The sequence below is a fragment of the Ostrea edulis genome, chromosome 4 (genome assembly GCF_947568905.1).
Source record: "Ostrea edulis chromosome 4, xbOstEdul1.1, whole genome shotgun sequence".
NCBI lineage: Eukaryota > Metazoa > Mollusca > Bivalvia > Ostreida > Ostreidae > Ostrea > Ostrea edulis.
Window position 1 is genome coordinate 72,122,435 of NC_079167.1, and position 24,379 is coordinate 72,146,813.

Sequence of the window (24,379 nt, forward strand, 5' to 3'; positions counted from 1 at the left end):
TTTTGCAGCATGATTGCTTGACAGTATATTTTGACTCATCATTATGTGACAACAGAACTCATTATGTCTGATCATTCTACACTACGTGTAGTATTTCATAAATGAAAAATAATGAACTTAAAAAGTATGCTGGTACAAATTATGCAGAATTCCTGTGACCGTGAATTTCTCATAAATTTGTACCATTTAGAGAAATACTTTGTCTGCAGCATATAAATGTACATGTATGTTAGACTCATTGATATACCCGACAACAAGGATGAAATCTGTTCACTGCTTAAAATGACATGAAACCATGTAACAAATGCTGGAAGAACTATACTCTGTATAAATAAGAAAATATTCCCCGAGACTCCCAACACTTAAGAACTACTGATGCATATCTTCACATGCAAAACAAACCTCTAGCAGTTCATCACCACTCTTAAGACGGCCATTAATGCCCACCGGACCATCACTGAGGATAAAGCGGATGTAGTGGTGGGGGCGGACCTCCACCCCCTTCTCCACATCAACCGTCCCCTCCAAACTGATCCCCAATCCTCCTCCTTCACGAAACTTAGACAGCTGGGCCACCTAATGAATATGGAAATGTTATCAATACGCAACACATTAATGGATTCCCTACAATGTTACATTCAGTAAATACTGTAAACATAGTGTTACATTCTGTAAATACTGTAAATATAGTGTTACATTCTGTAAACATAGAAGAATTCCTATAGTGTTACACTCTATAAATACTGTAAACATAGAAGAATTCCTATAGTGTTACACTCTATAAATACTGTAAACATGGTGTTACATTCTGTAAATACTGTAAACATAGTGTTACATTCAGTAAATACTGTAAACATAGTGTTACATTCTGTAAACATAGAAGAATTCCTATAGTGTTACACTCTATAAATACTGTAAACATAGTGTTACATTCTGTAAATACTGTAAACATAGTGTTACATTCTGTAAATACTGTAAACATAGTGTTACATTCTGTAAACATAGAAGAATTCCTATAGTGTTACACCCTAAAAATACTGTAAACATAGTGTTACATTCTGTAAACATAGAAGAATTCCTATAGTGTTACACTCTATAAATACTGTAAACATAGAAGAATTCCTATAGTGTTACACTCTATAAAGACTGTAAACATAGAAGAATTCCTATAGTGTTACACTCTATAAAGACTGTAAACATAGAAGAATTCCTATAGTGTTACACTATAAATACTGTGAACATAGAAGAATTCCTATAGTGTTACACTCTATAAAGACTGTAAACATAGAAGAATTCCTTAAAGTGTAACATTCTGTAGATACTGTAAACATAGTGTTATATTATGTAAATACTGTAAACATCGAAGTTCCTAGTGTTATATTCTGTAAATACTAAAAACATAGTGTTACATTCTGTAGATACTGTAAACATAGTGTTATATTATGTAGATACTGTAAACATAGAAGTCACGACAGTGTTATATTCTGTAAATACTGTAAACATAGAAGAATTTCTATAGTGTTATATTCTGTAAATACTAAAAACATAGTGTTACATTCTGTAAATACTAAAAACATAGTGTTACATTCTGTAGATACTGTAAACATAGTGTTATATTATGTATATACTGTAAACATAGAAATCCCTACAGTGTTATATTCTGTAAATACTGTAAACATAGAAGAATTCCCTATAGTGTTACTATATTCTATAGATACTGCAAATCCACTTTGTCTCAAGATACCCTCCACAAACTGAAGAGAGTGAATAATAATTCTTCAATCCTAAAATAACAAGAGTACCACCAATGGTATATAATATACCTGTGAAAAGCTAATATAGGGTATTTTTCTAACACCATGATTTGTAGAATTTGGATTCAGGTAGTATCAGCAATCATCAGTGTGTAACACACTATCTTTGCATCGTAAAAACAGACAAATCATGTACTCTCTATGTAATATTTCCACTTGGCATAAGGTGTATGAGTACCAAGTTTGATGGTCCCTGCCCCAACAGTTTGTATCCTACTACTACAACCTTGAAAAACAACAGGCATTCTCCACTTGGCATAAGGTGTATGTATACCTAGTTTTACAGTCCTAGCCCTAACAGTTCAGTCTGTATACTGCCTACAAGATTTTCCTACTAAAAAACAATAGGCATCTTCCACTCAACTTGGTGATCAATGTACAAGTTGCAATATCCTGAAATTTATGGTCTGATCTATATCCTGCCTATAAGGTTTTCCAAGTAAGTGGTACTGCGAACTTGATCTTTGACCTTGAAAAACAATAGGCATCTTTCTCTAATTATGGTGATCAAATGCTTCAAGTTGCAATATCCTGGAGCTTATGGTTCGGTTTGTATCGTGCCTACAAGGTTTAACTAATAAGTGATACTACAACCTTGACCTTTGATCTTGACAAGGAATAGGCATCTTCCTCTCATTATGGTGATCAAATGTACCAAGTTGTAAAATCCTGGAACTTGTAGTTTGGTCTGTATCCTGTCCACAAGGTTTGGACAGACGGACGGATGGACAGACGAACAGCGTCACACCATAATACGTCCGGTCTTTAATGGGCATATAAAAACCCCATTACCATGATTTCTTCTTGAACCATGAAAACTTTATCCCACAAAAATAAGTACATACACTGGTATACATGGGATTTTCATAGGGCTGTCATCGTGCAACAATCACACATAGAACACAGCAATATAGAACTGTCATCGTGCAACAATCATACATAGAACACAGCAATATAGGACTGTCATCGTGCAACAATCATACATAGAACACAGCAATATAGGACTGTCATCGTGCAACAATCATACATAGAACACAGCAATATAGAACTGTCATCGTGCAACAATCACAGAGAACCCAGCAATATAGAACTGTCATCGTGCAACAATCATACATAGAACACAGCAATATAGGACTGTCATCGTGCAACAATCATACATAGAACACAGCAATATAGGACTGTCATCGTGCAACAATCATACATAGAACACAGCAATATAGAACTGTCATCGTGCAACAATCATACATAGAACACAGCAATATAGGACTGTCATCGTGCAACGATTCATAGAACACAGCAATATAGGACTGTCATCGTGCAACAATCATACATAGAACACAGAAACATAGGACTGTCATCGTGCAACAATCATACATAGAACATAGCAATATAGAACTGTCATCGTGCAACAATCATACATAGAACACAGCAATATAGGACTGTCATCGTGCAACAATCATACATAGAACACAGCAATATAGGACTGTCATCGTGCAACAATCATAAATAGAACACAGCAATATAGAACTGTCATCGTGCAACAATCACAGAGAACCCAGCAATATAGGACTGTCATCGTGCAACAATCATACATAGAACACAGAAACATAGGACTGTCATCGTGCAACAATCATACATAGAACACAGCAATATAGAACTGTCATCGTGCAACAATCATACATAGAACACAGCAATATAGAACTGTCATCGTGCAACAATCATACATAGAACACAGCAATATAGGACTGTCATCGTGCAACAATCATACATAGAACACAGCAATATAGAACTGTCATCGTGCAACAATCATACATAGAACACAGCAATATAGGACTGTCATCGTGCAACAATCATACATAGAACACAGCAATATAGGACTGTCATCGTGCAACAATCACAGAGAACCCAGCAATATACATGTATCCCTCAGCAACATGATACCAGACCTCTGAGGTTTAAAAGATATGATTTCATCACCCTGGTACCAAGCTTCTCTAGACACACTGTCCTTTAAGTATCTATTGTACAACTAAATAAGACAAAGTGTGCCGAAGTACTACTGTGAATAAGTTATGATGAGTTTTAAACCTGGCTGACTAAAATTGTACATGTGTTACCATAGTTACGGTCAACTGCTTGGTCACAAGGTACTTACCACAACTTCAAATTCGCTGCCAACGATTGGTTCCCAGCAAGCTTTGATGGCTTCTTCAACATCTGGAGACAGATCACCCGCTGGAAACAGAGATAGGACATGATTGGTGTTGTTCTCATGTCAGAAATTGATTTATTGGCAGAGGACAAAAACATTACTCCATTTCTTGGCTGCTGACAAGAACTGATTTTTTTTTAAAAACAAATTTTAGAGCTTCTTTATTGGTTCACATTGTGATGCAATGCACATGGTAATTTTTTCTCTCTATCTATCACAGTCCAAGCTGAATAACCTAGTTTACACATCATTATGTACACATCTTTAAATAAAGGGAAAAACATTGTAGTACAAGTACACTAAGAATGAACATATAAACAGAGAAACGAATTTATTTCTAAATTGAGAAATTTGATTGTTATCATAATTTAGTATTTTTGTAATGCAGGTCAGCTTTTCAGATAACTTTTTTTTTGAGGTTGTGAAACATAGTAATGATGTGAAATTAATAAACCTTTTCTTGACTAAAAAAATTGCCAGCCTGTGTATCTAGAATAAAATCAACATAAGACCAATTAGCTACAAAACTCCTCTTTGTCACATGAATCCCAAAGTGAGAACTTGCGCTATGCCACAGGTCATTAATGAGACAACTGTACATGAAATGACAAATCTCAAATATTCTGTGATGAAATTGGAAGTAATTTCTATTTACTTATTTTAATTCTTACTTTTTTAACATGGTCTTTTATGGATGAAGGTCTTGTTTTTACATACACCTAACATGATATTTTACTGGTACAACAGACTATGTTTTACATTTATCAATCCCCCGATTATTAGTCAGTCTCCAGCCAATGGTCTAGTGTTGAACACTGTTTGTATGTATGTTTTGGAATTTTCAAAATCTTCTTCTGAAGAAGTAATTTGTGACCAAACCCTATTTTCATTTCTCTTTATTAGCTCCCCTTGGAGGAGGAAGTGGCCCTTTTATTTGAACATATATGTACTGAAATATCCTATGCTGAAGATCCATGTGCCAAGTTTAGTTGAAAACTAGGAAGAATTGTTATAACACACTAAAACTGATGTCTCCCCTTCCATTTTCCACAGTTTTAAAAACATTTTTGGGGATCATCTTTAAAGTGGAAAAGGTCATCAAAAGTGACAGGCAATACACTGTCTTATCATGGTTTAACCACATACCAAATATCAAAGGCCTATGTCAAAAACAAAAATGTTATGGTCCAGACAAAAAAAGACCCAAAAGATTCTATTATTTGACTTTTATATAAAAGGTCAAGGTCAAAAGTCATCAAAATTGACATGCAACACACTGTCTTATGATGGTGTACCAACACACTAAACATCATGGTGTACAATACACCAAATATCAAAGGCCTATGTCAAAAGACAAACAAGAAATGTTTCAGAAACATGTATGCCCCCCAACCCAACCCATGGTGCAAAAATGAAAAGGGTTATACACATATATCATTCAATTGATAGTAGTGCCAAATCAATTCAAAATACTGATATCTTCCTATGTCAAGAGTGGTTTGAACCTTGACCTCTGACAATGTGAACCCAAAATTAATAGGTGTCATCTACTCCTTATGATGTACCAGAGTACTAAGTCTGATGTCAGTCAAGCAAACTGTTCTCAATATATTGAGTGGACAGTATCTTCCTATGTCAAGACCTTGACCTTTGACCATGTGACCTTAAAATCAATAGGGGTCATTTACTCCTTAGGATGTACCAGTGTACCAGATTTGATGTCTGTCAAGCAAACAGTTCTTAAGATATCAAGTGGACAGTACCTTCCAATGTCCAGTAAGACCCTTGACCTTTGACAATGTGACCTCAAAATCAATGGGGTCATCTACTCCTTACAATGTACCAAGTTTGATGTATGTTTTCAAGTTATTGAGCGAACAGTTTCTTCCTATGTCCACAGCGGAATGACCCTTGACCTCAAAATCAATAGGGGTACTCTTCTACTCATAACCAACCAACACATGAAATATCATTATGATCAAGTGAATGGTTCTCAAGATATTGATTGGACAACATGTGGTCTACTGACCGACTGACCAACAGGTGTAAAGCAATATGCCCCTCTTCTTTGAAGGGGGGGGGGGGCATAAAAAGTTATGGTCCGGATAAAAAAAAAAATGCCCTAAAAATTCTATTATTTGACCTTTCTAGAAAAGGTCAAGGTCATCCAAAATGGTACACAACACAATGTCTTATCATGGTATACCCATATACCAAATATCAAAGGCCTATGTCAAAAGACAAAAAGGTTAAGGCTCGAACAAACTTTGTATGAGAAGAAGAAGAATCGGAAAAAGAAGCGGAAGAAGTGGATGAAGAAGAATTCACACTAAAACAATATGTCCCCCTTCTGGGAAGGGGAGAAATAATGATGTTGGGACTTTGGAGATGTTGAAAACTGTAACTTTAAAAAGTAATGTAATAGACTAGACATGCAGACAGACGACAGACAACTGATTCAGGTTAACTACAAAGATTCCACAGATGTGCTCAGGACAATAATTTCTAGGTTACTGCTGACTTAACACAAAAACGTTTCAAATGGAATTTTATATCTTATAGTAAATAAGTAATGGCTTTGAACAATAGCGATGAAATGAAGTGCAGCCTTGCTATGTTGTTGGATGTTCATCTGCATCAAATATACTAATTGCGTGTCAACTCGAAAAGCTTCAATGACATTTTTCATCACAAAAAGCACAAAACACTTGCAATCTCTCTCATCTCTAAACAGAGGAGCCATATCTAAGTTCTAGGCTCAATCTGCGAGTTTATTGATCAAAACCCAGTCATGGCTTATTGTTCTTCAGCAATCAATTGTTAATCCACTTCAATGCTAGATTAATTTCTCTGGGAAAAGTAAAGTTTTTAGATTTTTTAATCTTGGACATCAATTCAGCAGACATCTCAAGAATAATTCTCCTGGAGGAAACATTTAAAACAGAAGTGAATCTGCTTTATCAGTATCAAAATGTCTTCTCTATTCGGTCTTATTTTCATTAATTAGTTACAGATACTGCAACAAATCAATCAATTATGCCTATAACTGCCCAGAATGTCTCTTTTATCCCATCCTAAGACAAAAAGCCAAATTTCAACATTATTATGATACATTATCTCGGTGGGAATTTCTCTGAGCAGTAATGTCTTGTACATGGACTGTGATTTGCTCTAGTTATTCTGGCTATCATCATTATCTCCAGTCACGCTTCAATCTCCATTGTAATGGAATGCCAGCATTGTGGTACCGGATTAGACCATTCACATAATTGTATGTTTTCAGGCATAAAATGTCATTTTTAATGGGAAGACTAGGATCAGAGAAACCATCATGAGGCTTAGTGAGGTATTATTTGTAATACATAATTAATATGAGAAAGTAATGCCGGCATCAGAGAATGGCCTTTTCACAGAGACACTGTAGTTCAACTGAATTTGTTTCAGTGCATTATCAGAAAACTTAATTGTAGTGGTAACCTGGAAATCCCATATCTAGCTAAAGTGACTGTTTTTAATGGAACTTGACAATCCAATAAAATTTTCAATCATCACTCACAATAGTCATCGTCAGTACTCAGGGTGATATCGTGAAGCTCCACTTGTTGACCGGGTGGATCCATAGGAGCGTTTTGTTGGATGTGGTTCACCATTCGGGCCTGGGTGGGCTGCTCAATCATTGGGGATACAATGGTGGCTGGACCATCCATTGGGGGCATCAGTGGGCCTTCCATCTGGGTGGAAGGGGGTTGGGCAATTATCATTCCTTGTGGATTATAAGGAGGCTGGGCTATAAATACAGAAAAACAAGAATTCTTTCTACAGCGGGTACACTTCTATGCCTAAATACACACAGTTTATCTCAACATTTTGCAGACAAATGAAATGATGAATATATTTCATAATATATCACCAATAACCACATCACAGAGCAGTTTCATTCAATGAATTATATTATCAATAAAATGTGTATTCTACAACTGAATCTGCTTAAAGCTAATTAGCTGGCTGCAGATGCACATATCGCATATATACATGAAATGATCCAGGTCTTTTAAATATCCTAGATCTTCTATAATGGAAGGTACTAAATAATGCAATACATTTACTCCATAAATTATATATAATGGGATAGAATCCCGACATAAAATACTAAATAAATCATAACTGTATTGATTTTTGGCTTCTTTTGCAATCATGCAGCGCCGGGATAGATGTTCATGATGCTCTATTGTGATTATCTATCTAGAAGTTTACAGTCTTGGCAAAATTAATCATCACCTGTAAAAATTAATGATTCGTTCATCACAAGTTTTCGTCATGCATGTGGGAATTTTAAATCTCTACTCTTCACAGGAAGACAATCATATCCATCCGAAAAGGCCGTTCATTATTATTTTTTTTTAATTAATGCTTCTAATTTTGGTTCAAATGATGTGGAGAAATTTCTAATATACAATTGATGTATCAATTTGTCATATAGACAGTTCCCTTACGATTTTAATTATTAAAGCAGTCAGGCTTCATCATAACATCAGTGTACACGCTGGATACACTAATCTGTGTCCTTCAGAGAGCACTACATCACATCAACAGCTCCATTAACCATATATTTATATATTTTTAAGATTTTAAGTACTGTGTTGTAGATTTTCGTAGATTCCATTTCAGTGTAATAATGTAGTCTTCCCTAACTTGAGATACATGTATATAAATACTGATATTCTGAAAATCTGCTGCATCAGTACAGATAACAATTTGTGGATGACCAACGACACTGAACCCTGAACAAACCTAAGTATTGCTGGAGTTTCTCATAGACACTGAACCCTGAACACACCTAGGTATTGCTGGAGTTTCTCATAGACACTGAACCCTGAACAAACCTAAGTATTGCTGGAGTTTCTCATAGACACTGAACCCTGAACAAACCTAAGTATTGCTGGAGTTTCTCATACACTCTGAACCCTGTACAAACCTAGGTATTTCTGGAGTTTCTCATAGACACTGAACCCTGTAGAAACCAAGGTATTGCTGGAGTTTCTCATAGACAATGAACCCTGAACAAACTTAGGTATTGCTAGAGTTTCTAACATTGAACTCTGTACAAACCTAGGTATTGTTGGAGTTTTCATATAAATGAACCATGAACAAACCTAGGTATTGCTGGAGTTTCTCATATTTGGGCCCATGTTGGAATCGAGCCAACTGTAGGTGGACCATCTGTCCAGTGTTCCGCAGGACTTCCACTGCTTGGTGATTGGTGAATCCCTGAAGATGCTGATTATCTACCTAAAAAGAGAGATAATGAATCAAAATTAACAACTTCATTAAAGAAATCCATTTTAGTAAGGTTATCTTGGAAGCATATTCTTTAAAATGAAATGCACCAAATTTAATCAATTTAAGAGTTGGTTCTAAAAATAGTTGTGGATGCATCTGCAATTACACAAGTACAGGGGATTTCTAATGGAATGCACAATGTCACCATATAACGCAGAATCAAAGGATCGTAGTTTTATTTGTGGAGTTCTGTTGCCCGTTTCAGAGTTAAACAAACTCTGTTGGTTTCCATCTAATACTTTGGCATTGAAAACCTTTAAAAATTGATTAATTGCAATTATTTCACAAAGTCTTTTAATAATTAAATTGGATTCATATTGCTTTCAAATTTTCAGCGCATGTTGAATTATTATTAAACAATTTATTGATTTATGTCAACCCTGAAAGAACTCATTACGTCATAATGACATTAGCGCTTTTTTTATACCGATACCTTTAAAATAGCAATTTTTAAGTGTCTGCCAATGGCTTGCCCCATGAACCAAAATTTTACTCTTCATTATCCTTCATAAATAAAGCATAAGAACTAATGCCTTTCATATAACATACAAAAGCAATTTTCGAAGATAATTTAACACATGAATAGTTTATAGACACCTTGATGTGTTACTTGCAGGCATTGTAATTTCCATAAAGACAGGTTTTAAAATGTCACCTCTTCAGACAGATTAGCATTACAAGTAATTACTAGATTGCTTTTCCATGTAAACTCCCAAAAATTTTCATTGGTTTGAAAACTCATTTCTCTGCTTGATCAAGCTTTTTAAGAACAGTCTAAAGCATAACCATATTAGATACCGTTTTCTGATAATTGACCTCCAGAATAGGTAATTAAGAACCACAATGTACACACTACAGACCAATAACTTTATTTTCCAGGTTCATTCAAATCTTCAACAAATATCTATGAAGGCCTTCCTTCTTTGACACCTTTCTACTCCAAGATTTCGTATCAAATGAGTGTGAATATCACTTGTAAGGGGTGAGGTTGGGTGGGGGTGGGGGTGGGGGGTGGGTGGGGGTTTCTCTGGTAGAAATTTTGTTATCTTTAACTCTGTACCTGAATGAAGGTGGGCCTCCATTACTTACATGATTTGATTACCTACTTGAATGTTCTAAATATGTATTATAAAATCTTAGTCTATGTAAGGTTTCAGTTATCTTTAAGACAGGTGAGTTCAAATTACCTTTATGGCTGGTGAATTTTAATTACCTTTTTGACAGGTAAGTTTTAATTACCTTTATGATGGGTGAGTTTAAATTACCTTTATAATGATGAGTTTTGATTACCTTTATGACGGGTGAGTTTGAATTACCTTTATGACGGGTGAGTTTGAATTACCTTTATGACAGGTGAGTTTTAATTACCTTTATGATTTGATCATTGACCTGAATCCTTCCATCGTTTGCAGCGGCACTGTTTTCTGCCACACTCTTCACAAAAATTCCACACAGATCATCTGAAATAACAGTCTGAATTAGCAGTTACCTAAAATACCAGTCATCTGAATTAGCAGTTACTTAAAATAGCAGTCACCTAAATTAACAGTTACCTAAAATAGCAGTCATCTGAAATAGTAGTCTAAAATTGCAGTCATCTAAAATAGCAGTCATCTAAATTAGCAGTAATCTAAATTAGCAGTCATCTAAATTAGCAGTCATCTGAAATAGTAGTCTAAAATAGCAGTCATCTAAAATAGCAGTCATCTAAATTAGCAGTAATCTAAAACAGCAGTCATCTAAATTAGCAGTAATCTAAAATAACAGTCATCTGAAATAGTAGTCTAAAATAGCAGTCATCTGAAATAGTAGTCTAAAATAGCAGTCATCTAAATTAGCAGTCATCTAAAATAGCAGTCATCTAAATTAGCAGTCATTTAGATAAGCAATCATCTAAAATCGCAGTCATCTAAAATAACAAACATTACACATCACCTTTACATAAAAAGTATTGCATTTACTAGCTGAAATTTATATCTGCAAGTATTTTGTCAACAATAAATCTTTCTGTTTGAAAGGATTATATCTCTCTATTTATCATGCTGTTAACAAAAAGGTAATCTGCATTTTCATTGGTCATTGCACTGAGTTTTTAGTCAGTTCAATAAATTGTCCATTACACTGAGGTTTTAGACAGTTCAATGAATTGCCCATTACATTGAGGTTTCAGGCAGTTCAATAATTGTCCATTACATTGAGGTTTAACAGTTCAACCAATTGTCCATTACATTGAGGTTTAAGACAGTTCAATAAATTGTCCATAACATTGAGGTTTTAGACAGTTCAATAAATTGCCCATTACATTGCGGTTTCAGGCAGTTCAATAATTGTCCATTACATTGAGGTTTTAGACAGTTCAATAATTGTCCATTACATTGAGGTTTTAGACAGTTCAATCAATTGTCCATTACATTGAGGTTTCAGGCAGTTCAATAATTGTCCATTACATTGAGGTTTAACAGTTCAACAAATTGTCCATTACATTTAGGTTTTAGACAGTTCAATAAATTGTCCATTACATTGAGGTTTTAGACAGTTCAATAAATTGCCCATTACATTGAGGTTTCAGGCAGTTCAATAATTGTCCATTACATTGAGGTTTTAGACAGTTCAATAAATTGTCCATTACATTGAGGTTTTAGACAGTTCAATAAATTGCCCATTACATTGAGGTTTCAGGCAGTTCAATAATTGTCCATTACATTGAGGTTTTAGACAGTTCAATAAATTGTCCATTACATTGAGGTTTTAGACAGTTCAATAAATTGCCCATTACATTGAGGTTTTCAACAGTTCAAGTTCAGTTTTGAAATGCAAACAAAAAAATTAAATATAAACATTTTGTGATTTTTCTAAAAAAAAAACAACAAAAAACAAAAAACTAAAAAATCAAGGAAATAGTATGCAAAATGCAGAGAGCTGCATCAGAATGTAAATAACTAGCCTGAAGATTTGGGATCATTAATGCTGGTTTTACAGTTACAAACAGCTTGAGGGCTCCGGTTTCATGTCATCAATAAAACTCAGCTTGTGACGTTAAATCACCATTAATGACCTAAAACCTTGATACAAGGTTTAGTTATTTCCTAAATATTGGTTAAAATGTAAATATAAAATAACAAATCTCCTTTTTGAGGCACATAGGGATGATTTCACAATGGAGCAAATGTCAATTCTTGAATAAATGGCTCTGCTCTATCAAGGTATTACCTCACATGCAAAAAAACCTTGACAGTTTCTTTAATAAATAATCTACTTATGGAAAACATGATTTTAATGTTTGTCAAAGCAAGGAACTCATTCAAAATATAGCCTTTCATTACCATTTATCCATCACTGACATCAGAGTATGTTACGAAAAATTATTTTACAATATATATGTGACAGAAAATGACGCATAAATGAGTAATTTTCTATCATTAAATTTCTACAAAATTTGATAATATTTACAGTTCCCACTAAGATTTATATATTGACCACAGATATCAGAAAACGAGCGCTATTTGATGGTCATCCTCCTGACTATCTCAGAAAACGAGCGCTATTTGATGATCATCCTCCCGACTATCTCAGAAAACGAGCACTACTTGATGATCATCCTCCCGACTATCTCAGAAAATGAGCCCTACTTGATGATCAACCTCCCGACTATCTCAGAAAACGAGCGCTACTTGATGATCAACCTCCCGACTATCTGCTCTAGCTCTGTTGTAAATGTTTATAATGAAACAAATGAATAAAAGCACTCATGTAACAGGAATTTATACACAAACGGAAAGAAGTATTAGATTATTTAATTGGAAGTTGGGGAAAAAAGTTTACTATTGATGTATAATTTAATATTCAACTGACTATTGAACATAGCATTTTCATTGATTTCCTAAGTGAAATTTGTTCTCAGACAATTAAATTTGAAAGATTTATATTTGTCTCCGAATTTCACAGAGCATTGCAATATGATAAAAAGCAGTTATCAAATGACTATTGCCCTTACACTCGTTCAATAACTGCATATTGTCTGCCACCTTTAATAAAATATTAGTTGAAACATTTCCAAACAATAGACAGACTACCTTTCAGAAAAACACAATACAGTATATATAAACAGAGAGTAAAACTGTACCAAAGAATTTACATATGCCGTGTTCCGATTGGCTGAATCATTATTTAAATATTCATTACCTTGGTTCCTATTTCATTTGTAAATATGTATCATAACCTTCAATTTTATGACTAACAATAAGAGTGGATCAAGGACACACAAAAATCAATTTTCAATTTCACACACAATTTCAATGTAAACATCATCCTTTTAAAAACTGACTTGTCCCTATGCAAATAGTGCCAAACACCAGTAAAATATTTACTTACCCTTGCAGAAAAAGTACCTGCCCCCATCTGAGGTCAATCAGATTTGTCTGGGCCTGACTTTATGAGTCAGAAAATCGTATTTTTTGTGTGCATTTTTAAAAAAAGAAAAAGAAAAGCTCCCTGTTTGATTATTAGTTAAGTGTCATTAAATCTATACTTTGAATCAATAAGTGTATTTGAAATGTGGCTAGACTTCATCTTTCTGAGGACCCAGATTTATTCCAGGCTGTTGTGATGTAATGCCAGCTGTGACACCACAATAAATTTATATTCAGAATACAAGTTAGGAAGCATATGGGATTAAAATCAATACATGTAAATGTACTGCACAAACATAATGAGCGTATTGATATATGTGTATTGTTATTAGTTTAGATCAATGAATATAAATATCTAAGGTTATCCCACTGGCCATCAATATACCCCATTTCCACTCAAATAAACTTTGCCGGCAATATCATGAAAGAATACAAAATGACGTCATATGCAGACACTGTTAAATACCTATCGTAATTTGAATACAGTCAACCAAATACCAGAAATACACACAGGTAGAAATTGTTATATTCCGAGATTTTTGTGAACATTTGAAATTTCTTATCGTGGCTGACGACTCATAAAATACATTTCTTATGTTTGCTTGAACAAGAGATTAAATGAAGAGAGCTGCAGCACACGTTGTGTTTCCTGCCACCTGTTGAGAGGTCTAGCGTACCTGGAGCATTGTCTTTGCCCACGTAGCCTGCTATCGTAATCCCAAGACCTTGGCTGTCCTTCATCAGAGTGACATCAAAGTATTCCACCTCTGGGTAGTCAGGTCCTACATCATTGTAAGCAGGCTGAAATATACAGGACGGGACTTATATTTCACATACAGGACGGGACTTACATTTCACATACAGGACAGGACTTACATTTCACATACAGCAGGGGACTTACATTTCACATACAGGACGGGACTTACATTCCACATACAGCACGGGACTTACATTTCACATACAGGACAGGACTTACATTTCACATACAGCACGGGACTTACATTTCACATACAGGACGGGACTTACATTTCATATACAGGACGGGACTTATATTTCACATACAGCACGGGACTTACATTCCACATACAGCACGGGACTTACATTTCACAAACAGGACAGGACTTACATTCCACATACAGCACGGGACTTACATTTCATATACAGGACGGGACTTACATTTCATATACAGGACGGGACTTACATTCCACATACAGCACGGGACTTGCTTTCCACATTGTTACATACATTCCATATTCAAAAACTTGTTTCTATTCAACTTGTCAATAGGACTTAAAATTTACATTGTTACATACATTCCATATTCAGGAACTTGTCTCATTTAACTTGATAATGAGGTTTACAATTTACAATGTTACACAAAACTTATTTCAACTTGTCAGTCTTTGAAGCTTTATGTATAAAGTAATGTATATGTATCAATTTCCTAAGATTTTACATGTATTTCGATTTGACCAGTCTGTAATCTATATAAGTTTCTTGGTATTATATCTTGTAGTAAAAGATTTACTAAATACTTGAACTTTGACCTCACAATTTGGCCAATTCACCTCCATACTTGGAACATTGTCAAGCTAATACAGTTTGATTCAAGATTGATATGATAATAGGACATGTATTTATGAAAGAAATTTAGGATTATAGATTTTCTTGTTTCCTGGGCAAAAATAAATATAAATCTACGTTGGTAATCAGTTGATGTGCTGAAGCATGCATAAAAGTAATTACATTCATCATACCTAATGATATCTGACGGGTACAATGTGAATATGAATGATTACTGTCACTAAAGTCATTTAAGGAATGAAACGAACTTTCCTGTAAGATCATGTGAGTAGTGTTTCCTCACTGATTCTACAATAGACACCAGCATGCAACTTTTAAATGGGAATTAATATGGGGAAGAAATTTAAAGGAATTTCTCTCTTGCAATATTCTTATATATCTCCAATGCCTTAATAAAAAGACTTTAACAAAGATGTTTTAAATGTCCTTAACAAAAAGCTATACATTAATTAAGAAAAAAGATTAATTTTTTTTTTATATATCATCAAGTGAAATCATAGACAACCCTTTACACACATTATACAGAATATTAACTGACAACTATTAAAACAAGAGGCCCATGGGCCACATCGCTCACCTGAGTCACCTTGGTCCATATCAGAAGATTTTCCATATCTATTTGCATGTAAATCCGTAGTCCCTATTATGACCCCAAACCTACCCCTGGCGGCCATGGTTTTTGCAAACTTGAATCTACACTATGTCAGAAAGCTTTCATGTAAATATGAACTTCTGTGGCCCAATGGTTCTTGAGAAAAAGATTTTTAAAGATTTTCCCTATATATTTGTATGTAAAACTTTGATCCCCTATTGTGGCCCCATCCTACCCCAGGGGGGCATGATTTCAACAAACCTGAATCTGAACTATATCAGAAAGCTTTCATATAAATCTCAGCTTTTCTGGCTTAGTGGTTCTGGGAAGAAGATTTTTAAAGATTTTTCCTATATATTTGTATGTAAAACTTTGATCCCCTATTGTGGCCCCATCCGACCCCCGGGGGCCATGATCTTAGCAATTTATAATCTGCACTATATCAGGAAGCTTTCATATAAATCTCAGCTTTTCTGGCTCAGTGGTTCTTGAGAAGATTTTAAAAGATTTTTCCTATAAATTTGTATGTAAAACTTTGAGGCCCCCCTTGAGGCCCCATTCAATCCCCGGGGTCCATGATTTTAATGAACTTGAATCTGCACTATATCCAAAAAAAACAAAAAAACAAAAAAAAAACCAAAACCCAACTTTGACCCCCTATTGTGGCCCCATCCGACCCCCGGGGGCCATGATTTTAACAATTTAGAATCTGCATTATATAAGGAAGCTTTCATATAAATCTCAGCTTTTCTGGCTCAGTGGTTCTTGAGAAGAAGATTTTTAAAGATTTTCCCTATATATTTGTATGTAAAACTTTGACCCCCTATTGTGGCCCCATCCAACACCCGGGGGCCATGATTTTAACAATTTGAAATTTGCATTATATAAGGAAGCTTTCATATAAATCTCAGCTTTTCTGGCTCAGTGGTTCTTGAGAAGAAGATTTTTAAAGATTTTCCCTATATATTTGTATGTAAAACTTTGATCCCCTATTGTGGCCCCATCCGACCCCCGGGGGCCATGATTTTAACAATTTAGAATCTGCATTATATAAGGAAGCTTTCATATAAATCTCAGCTTTTCTGGCTCAGTGGTTCTTGAGAAGAAGATTTTTAAAGATTTTCCCTATATATTTGTATGTAAAACTTTGACCCCCTATTGTGGCCCCATCCGACCCCCGGGGGCCATGATTTTAACAATTTAGAATCTGCACTACCTAATAAAGCTTATCTATAAATTTCATCTTTTCTGGCCCAGTGGTTCTTGAGAAGAAGATTTTTTAATGACCCTACCCTATTTTTACCTTTTCTTGATTATCTCCCCTTGGATGGTGGCCTGGCCCTTTATTTTAACAATTTAGAATTCCCTTTACCTAAGGATGTTTTGTACCAACTTTGGTTGAAATTGGCCCAGTGGTTGTTGAGAAGAAGTTGAAAATGTGAAAAGTTTACAGACGGACGGACGGACGGACGCCGGAATACGGGTGATCAGAAAAGCTCACTTGAGCTTTCAGCTCAGGTGAGCTAAAAAGGCCCACACAAATCAAAAAGTACCATGTGCACTTGGATCATCCCCCCTGCTAACTCCTCTGCCATCTGCTGGTTGAAATGTTCCCCATGTAACAAGGCATTGATCTGCTGAAGGTGTTCATCCAACTGGTGGGTGGGAACGATTGGAGCGTGGGGGATGGGGTAGGGAGAGGGTTCATTGACCGGCCGAGCCACAATTAGACGGACTTCACTGCCAGACTGACGTAAGACAGAGGCCACCTGCTCCGAGCTCATGCCCCTTACGTTCACCTCCCCAATTTGTAAGATGTGGTCACCGCTGTGTAGCCGTCCATCCTAAAAGAAGACCAAAAAATACTGTATAACGGAAAATAAAAATACTGTATATGCGTAAAATAAAAATACTGTATATGCGTAAAATAAAAATACTGTATACCGGAAAATAAAAACACTATACGAGTAAAATAAAAACACAGTATACCGGAAAATAAAAACATTATACGAGTAAAATAAAAACACTGTATACAAGTAAAATAAAAACACGGTATATGAGTAAAATACTGTATATCGGAAAATAAAAACACTGTAAACGAGTAAAATAAAAACAATGTATACCGGAAAATAAAAACACTGTATACCGGAAAATAAAAATACTGTATACCGGAAAATAAAAACAATGCATACGCGAGTAAAATAAAAATACTGTATACGCGAGTAAAATAAAAACACTGTATACGCGAGTAAAATAAAAACACTGTATACGCGAGTAAAATAAAAATATTGTATAAAGGAAAATAAATACACTGTATACACGAGTAAAATAAAGATACTGTATACGCGAGTAAAATAAAAATACTGTATAAAGGAAAATAAAAACACTGTATACGTGAGTAAAATAAAAATACTGTATACACGAGTAAAATAAAAACACTGTATATGCGAGTAAAATAAAAATACTGTATAAAGGAAAATAAAAACACTGTATACGCGTAAAATAAAAATACTGTATACGGGAAAATAAAAATACTGTATACGTGTAAAATAAAAATACTGTATAAAGGAAAATAAAAATACTGTATACGAGTAAAATAAGATTATAATATACTTTCATGTAAAATACTCGAATCTGATTGGTCGATAAGCATTTGAAAAAACATATTTTTACCCTCTGAGAACAGAAAGCACGCCCTCCAGGGTGATAGTATCTAGCAACGGGTAACAGTACTTGACAACGGGTGATATTATAAAAAATTATCACATGCGTCAAATTTATGCGCGTACAGTTCACCGTAGATTGTTAGACGACGTTGTTTGAGCGTTTGTAATAAACACGAATACCCGCATCGATATACGAAAAATCGCATAACAGTGATTGATCAAATATCAACAGATATAATAAGTCTTTCTGCTTTGTTGTTTATATAACATTCAGTATAATAAAACAAATATTGCATGAAGTTGAGGGTAACATTGAAAATTTTCACCCCTCGAAAAACCATTGTCAACCTCGGCTATGCCTCGGTTGACAATGGTTTTCTCGGGGTGAAAATTTTCAATGTTACCCTAAACTACATGCAGTATTTATATAATACTGCATACCGGAAAATAAAAACACTGTAAACGGGAAAATAAAAATACTGTATACGGGAAAATAAAAATACTGTATACTCGAAAATAAAAACACTGTATATGGGAAAATAAAAATACTGTATACGGGAAAATAAAAATACTGTATACGAGAAAAATAAAAACACTATATACAAGAAAAATGAAAATATTGTATAACGGAAAATAAAAATACTGCATGCAGGAAAATTTTAATCCTCATTCATTTTTGTCCATTTCACCTTTATTCTTAAGGGGTGACATCGAAAGCGGGTGAATATGAATTAAATAATCACTCTAAAAAAGCAAAATATGGCTTTAGGCAAATTTTTGGGAAAGTGATTCAAAATTGCCTTTCAGTTAATCTGGGTGAGAATAAGAATTTCCCTGAATGTAGTATTTAACTAGAAGTACCATGAAATCACTCCTTTTGAAATTTTCAAATTTTTGTGGCTTACGAGAAAATGGATACTTGGTGGGTCTTAATTTCAATTAATTGAAAATTAGATGGGAACAAAAATTAGTGATTTCATAGCACTAAACTTTGTCAATTTATGAATTGGTATCACATACAAAATTCTATTTCCATTGATGAATTTATATACGCATTGAAAAGCAAATAAAAGTAATTGAATCCTTTGAAGAATGGTTATTTGTGCAATGTTTTCAAATGATTTAGAAAGAATTAATAACCACATTACTTCCCATTCACATCATCTACATACCATTATTTAATTCATATTTAAGTGATCCCTAAAAGCAGTACAAAACTCTTAACTACTCAATCAGAAATAAGCTCTGATTGTAGCATGATGAGAAATTCTGATATTCCTATAGGAACAATATTCCCAAATTGTCATCTATTCATGTATAAAAAGGCTTCCACAAAATCTATTGAAGGAGGTTGACAATTGTATGACAATCTAGTATTTCCTCTCGAATTCATGTAATATTTACAACACCAAATCTCCACTGTGTCTGAGAGATGACCAAACTAATCAAATTTTCTCTGGGTGTTTTCATCAAGCAGCAGACACTTTATAGGTCAACAGCAAAGTGAAAAGTTAAAGCCTAAATCTCTTCTGGCATCCATCTCTTAAAGCTTTCTGGCATCAGAGACAAACTGCAACTAACAGTTTCTGAGAAGCCACGCAACTGACATCTGACATAAGCACAAGACTGAAGCACAATTGTTGCTGCAAACGTTACAACCAGTCGCCTTGATGAAAACAACCCCTCTAAGGTACAGGAAATTCTATTAACTCTGCTTTCGGCAATCTCTGCAGACCCGATCTCCATTGATCTGCAGGATTCCAAAAAAGAAATGCAAAGTATCATTTATCCTAAGAGTGGTCTAAAATGGGGTGTTAGAAGCTGTAATTTGCCACTGAAGACCTCTTTACTTGGATGTGATGGAGAATTAATCACTAAGAATCAAGATGAATTCACTGCGGAGGATCAGGCAAATTTAATACAAGAATCATAAGAAGTAATCAATTCAAGGAAATACTTGTTTCTTCACTGGCAGTGTTAGACCCCAGAACTTTTCATTATATAGAGACACTGTATTATTACTAGATTTGAAAATATGGCTCAGCTTGTCCATCTCATATTGGAATGAGCTATTCCACTATTTTGAGTCATGCCAGAAACTATACACCACAAAAAGGATGATAGTTTAATGAGTGGCTGAAGACAAGAATTAATTAGGTGTTCAACCTATTCTCAAACCTTATGATCAGGAAAATACTTACAATACAAGCAATGCCTCCCGGTAAAATTGTCTTTACAATCACCCCTGTGCTGCGTCCGCCAAAAATCCCAAATCCTAGTCCTGATCCATCATTTACCAGATCTATGACTTCAATCTGAGTCCATTCAGTGTTTAACTGCAATATGACAAAAGTAGTGCAAGAAAAATAATTAATCAGGTCTAGAAGACAGCCTAGTTTATGCAGACAGTAATAATTGTTATATTAATTTATCAAATGATATGAATAAGACAAAGGCAAGGAATATACTGTTTATTAATGCTTAATATCTTATCACTTTTATTTCCATTTATTTTGGTAAAGTTTGATATTAATGCTCTTAACTGTAAGTACCACATACACTGCACTATTCACTTGCATACTATTTTGAGCGCACTGTACAATCATTATAATTTGTGGGACTAAATTTTCAGGGATTGCGTGGGTAGTCCGGCCTATATACTTGATAACCTTAAATTTTAGAACTGCAACGAAACACCATGTCTACAAAATTGCATTCCAACAAAACTGTAAAATCTTGTACAATCACTGAAAACTGGCCCCCAAAGATTAGTATGTTTATCATAATATTGCATCAGGGACCAAGAGACCAGCACTTGTTTAAAACCCAAATCTGATTTTGTGTGCATTTGACACACTAGTGTAGCATTTTTTGGTAACAAAAGCATCTGTAAATGGACAATGAGATGAACCCCGAATCATGAACAGGTATCCTAAAACTACACTGCAATATCTGAATATCAAACTCCAAGGATCATTCAGTTCAGAGATCACAACCTTCTTATAATTCAGGTCTGTGCAAATACATCACACATCCAAACTACAAGAGATTTTTACAGCATACCTCATCTAGCATAAGCCACAAAAAGACTTTAAAAAATCCCCACCCCCCAAAAACCTCAAAACTGGTGACCCACGTGCCATCTCATTTTGTATTTGTTGCAGAAAATGACATCAACTTGTGGAAATCTGCAGATTATAGTTCAGTTTATCATAATGCTGAGGCAGTGCTTCATTAGGTATGAAAACCGTCTGGGAGATTTTAAGAGAGCCGAAGTGCGGGGTTCATCACCATGCAATCAAAGCAGACAGGAATATGAGAAGACTGGATTTGAAGGCCTATCATTATAGGCCAAACACAGACAGAATGGATTAGTCTGTATGAATATACATATTTTTTTCTTTAGAAAAATGTGACAGCTTTACAAAATTACAAAATTCCATACCACTTCATAAATGATTTCTGGCCTGTACAATCTTTTTCACTTACACAAACACAAGTCTATGTTTACATGTCCACTGTTTTTGTTTTTGATATCTTGACTAATCATAATGATAACCATTTCCTCGTGAATGCGATGCAGCTGTGAACAATGTGTGTATGAACCTTGATAAATATAGTACATCTATTCTAACGGCTCAGAATTGCAACAGAAATGAAAGTAGAATGTATTAGGTTTACAAAAGAAATAAGATTTCATAAAGGTACGAACTTTCAAACTAATCCCATTAGCATACTTCTCACGAAGTGCTAACATGCTTCATGAAGTATGCTGGCAGTTAATTCATTCCCTCGTGTATTTTCAAAAATGAAAATATATATATATGTGTGTGTGTGTGTATTTGTGTATATGCACTCATGCACTAATGCACACGTGCAGGCACACACATACACACACACAGAGTAGAACCTGTCTAATCTAAAGTGCTGTGGAAAATAAAATCAATGTCAGTTCAGATAGTGTGTCAATTAAATTACTCACCCAGTGTTGAATATTTTCTACTTGATGTCAGATGGCTTGCGATTCAACATTACAGTGTCATATAATATTTTCTATTTGATGTCAGATGGCTTACGATTCGATATTACAGTGTCCAATAATATTTTCTATTTAATGTCAGATGGCTTACGATTCGATATTACAGTGTCCAATAATATTTTCTATTTGATGTCAGATGGTTTACGATTCAACATTACGGTGTACATTAGGTATAAATTACCTCTTTCCTGAGTGTAAAAATATGGTATGCCTTTGTAGAAGAAAATGGAAGATATAGTACGAACACAAATCCATGGTATCAACCTATAATTTTGACCTTGAGATCAAAGGTCAAGGTCATGAATGTACATGACACATCGTCTCATGGTGATACACCCATGTCTTATGGTATGACTATGTCAAAACCCTATAATCAATTTTGACCTTGAGGTCAAAGTTCAAGGTCATATAAAGGTCATGAAGGTACCCGACACATCGTCACATGGTGATACGCTCATGTGTCAAATATGGTATGCCTATGTCAAAGAACAAAGTCATGGCCCTGGCACGAATCCATTGTAAAAACCTTTAAATTTGACCTTGAGGTCAAGGGTCAAGGTCATATAGAGGTCATGAGGGTACTCATCAGATCGTCTCATGGTGATCCACCTGTGTGCCAAATATGGTATGCCTATGTCAAAGAACAAAGAAGTTAGGGCCCGGACACGAATCTGCACAGAGAGACAGATGGACAGACAGAGTGATTCCTATATACCCCCTGAACTTCGTTCACGGGGGGTATAATAATATTTTCTATTTGATGTCAGATGGCTTACGATTCAACATTACAGTGTCTAATAACATTTTCTATTTGATGTCAGATGGCTTAGGATCAGATTAAATCTAATGATCGAATCAATCATGTTAAAGCTCGATAAATTTATTTTGTATGAATGAGGATGTTAGCCAATGAAAAATTAGGCAGAATATTCTTTATTACAATCATAGTTACTGCAGTTTTCTTGTATCCATTTGACTGCCATCATCGAATAACCACAGCTGCTCTCGTCTTCTACTTATCAGGACGAGTACAGAACTAGATCAGACATGGCTATTCGACGAAGGCACACAAGATTTTTTTGGCCACCAAAGTTGTCTGTGTGACTCGCCCATAATGCATGGCCTACAAAAACAGTCAGGATATTCGGATCTTCTGACAGTTCCTTCAATAACTGGTCCAGATGAAGAATTCGTTCTTCTTCTGGATCCCAATTCCAACCATCATACGCTAGAAAGAGGTCTTATAGCGGCTAATTTCTCTTCCGATAATTTGACAGTTCCATGTCCTGTTGTCACCAGGTTTTCACTTACAAGTTTTCAACTGAGTGTAAACAAGATTTCAATGAGGTATTTACTTATGATTAATTTTTCTTCATAACCATTAATCATATATAATTACTCGACATTTCCAGCGAGAGTCGGTGCATTTTGGTTAACATAAAATCGTGTAAATCATATTCTAACAATCCTTAATTATCAATCGTACCTTTCCCTAAGCATAACCTACTATATATCTATTATAATTGATTGGATGTACATGTAATTGTATGCCAAATTTACTTCTATTTATATTGTGTGACTATTTCTATATGAAAAGTCCAAACTTTTCCTGGGGTTTTTTTTTATCGAGCTGCTTTATGCCGCGAGGTTGCACGAATGCCTTGATCGCCAGAAAAGGTAGATAAGGTGTACACATGGACTAGTAACTAATTTTCAATCAATT

General features: G+C 34.9%; 1 protein-coding gene across 13 annotated transcripts in view; it reads right to left on the reverse strand.

The window, feature by feature from the left end:
- The window catches only part of LOC125671252 (multiple PDZ domain protein-like), a 124,449-nt gene that overhangs the window by 61,499 nt on the left and 38,571 nt on the right, over positions 1-24,379 (reverse strand). For all 13 annotated transcript variants that reach the window (XM_056163708.1, XM_056163707.1, XM_056163705.1 and 10 more), the window contains 8 exons: positions 20,819-20,953; positions 17,505-17,795; positions 14,453-14,576; positions 10,735-10,826; positions 9,180-9,315; positions 7,583-7,813; positions 3,970-4,049; positions 403-576 (listed from right to left, as the gene is read on the reverse strand). In XM_056163708.1, the coding sequence (XP_056019683.1) occupies positions 403-576; positions 3,970-4,049; positions 7,583-7,813; positions 9,180-9,315; positions 10,735-10,826; positions 14,453-14,576; positions 17,505-17,795; positions 20,819-20,953 (1,263 nt within the window). The remainder of the gene's footprint in view (positions 1-402; positions 577-3,969; positions 4,050-7,582; positions 7,814-9,179; positions 9,316-10,734; positions 10,827-14,452; positions 14,577-17,504; positions 17,796-20,818; positions 20,954-24,379) is intronic.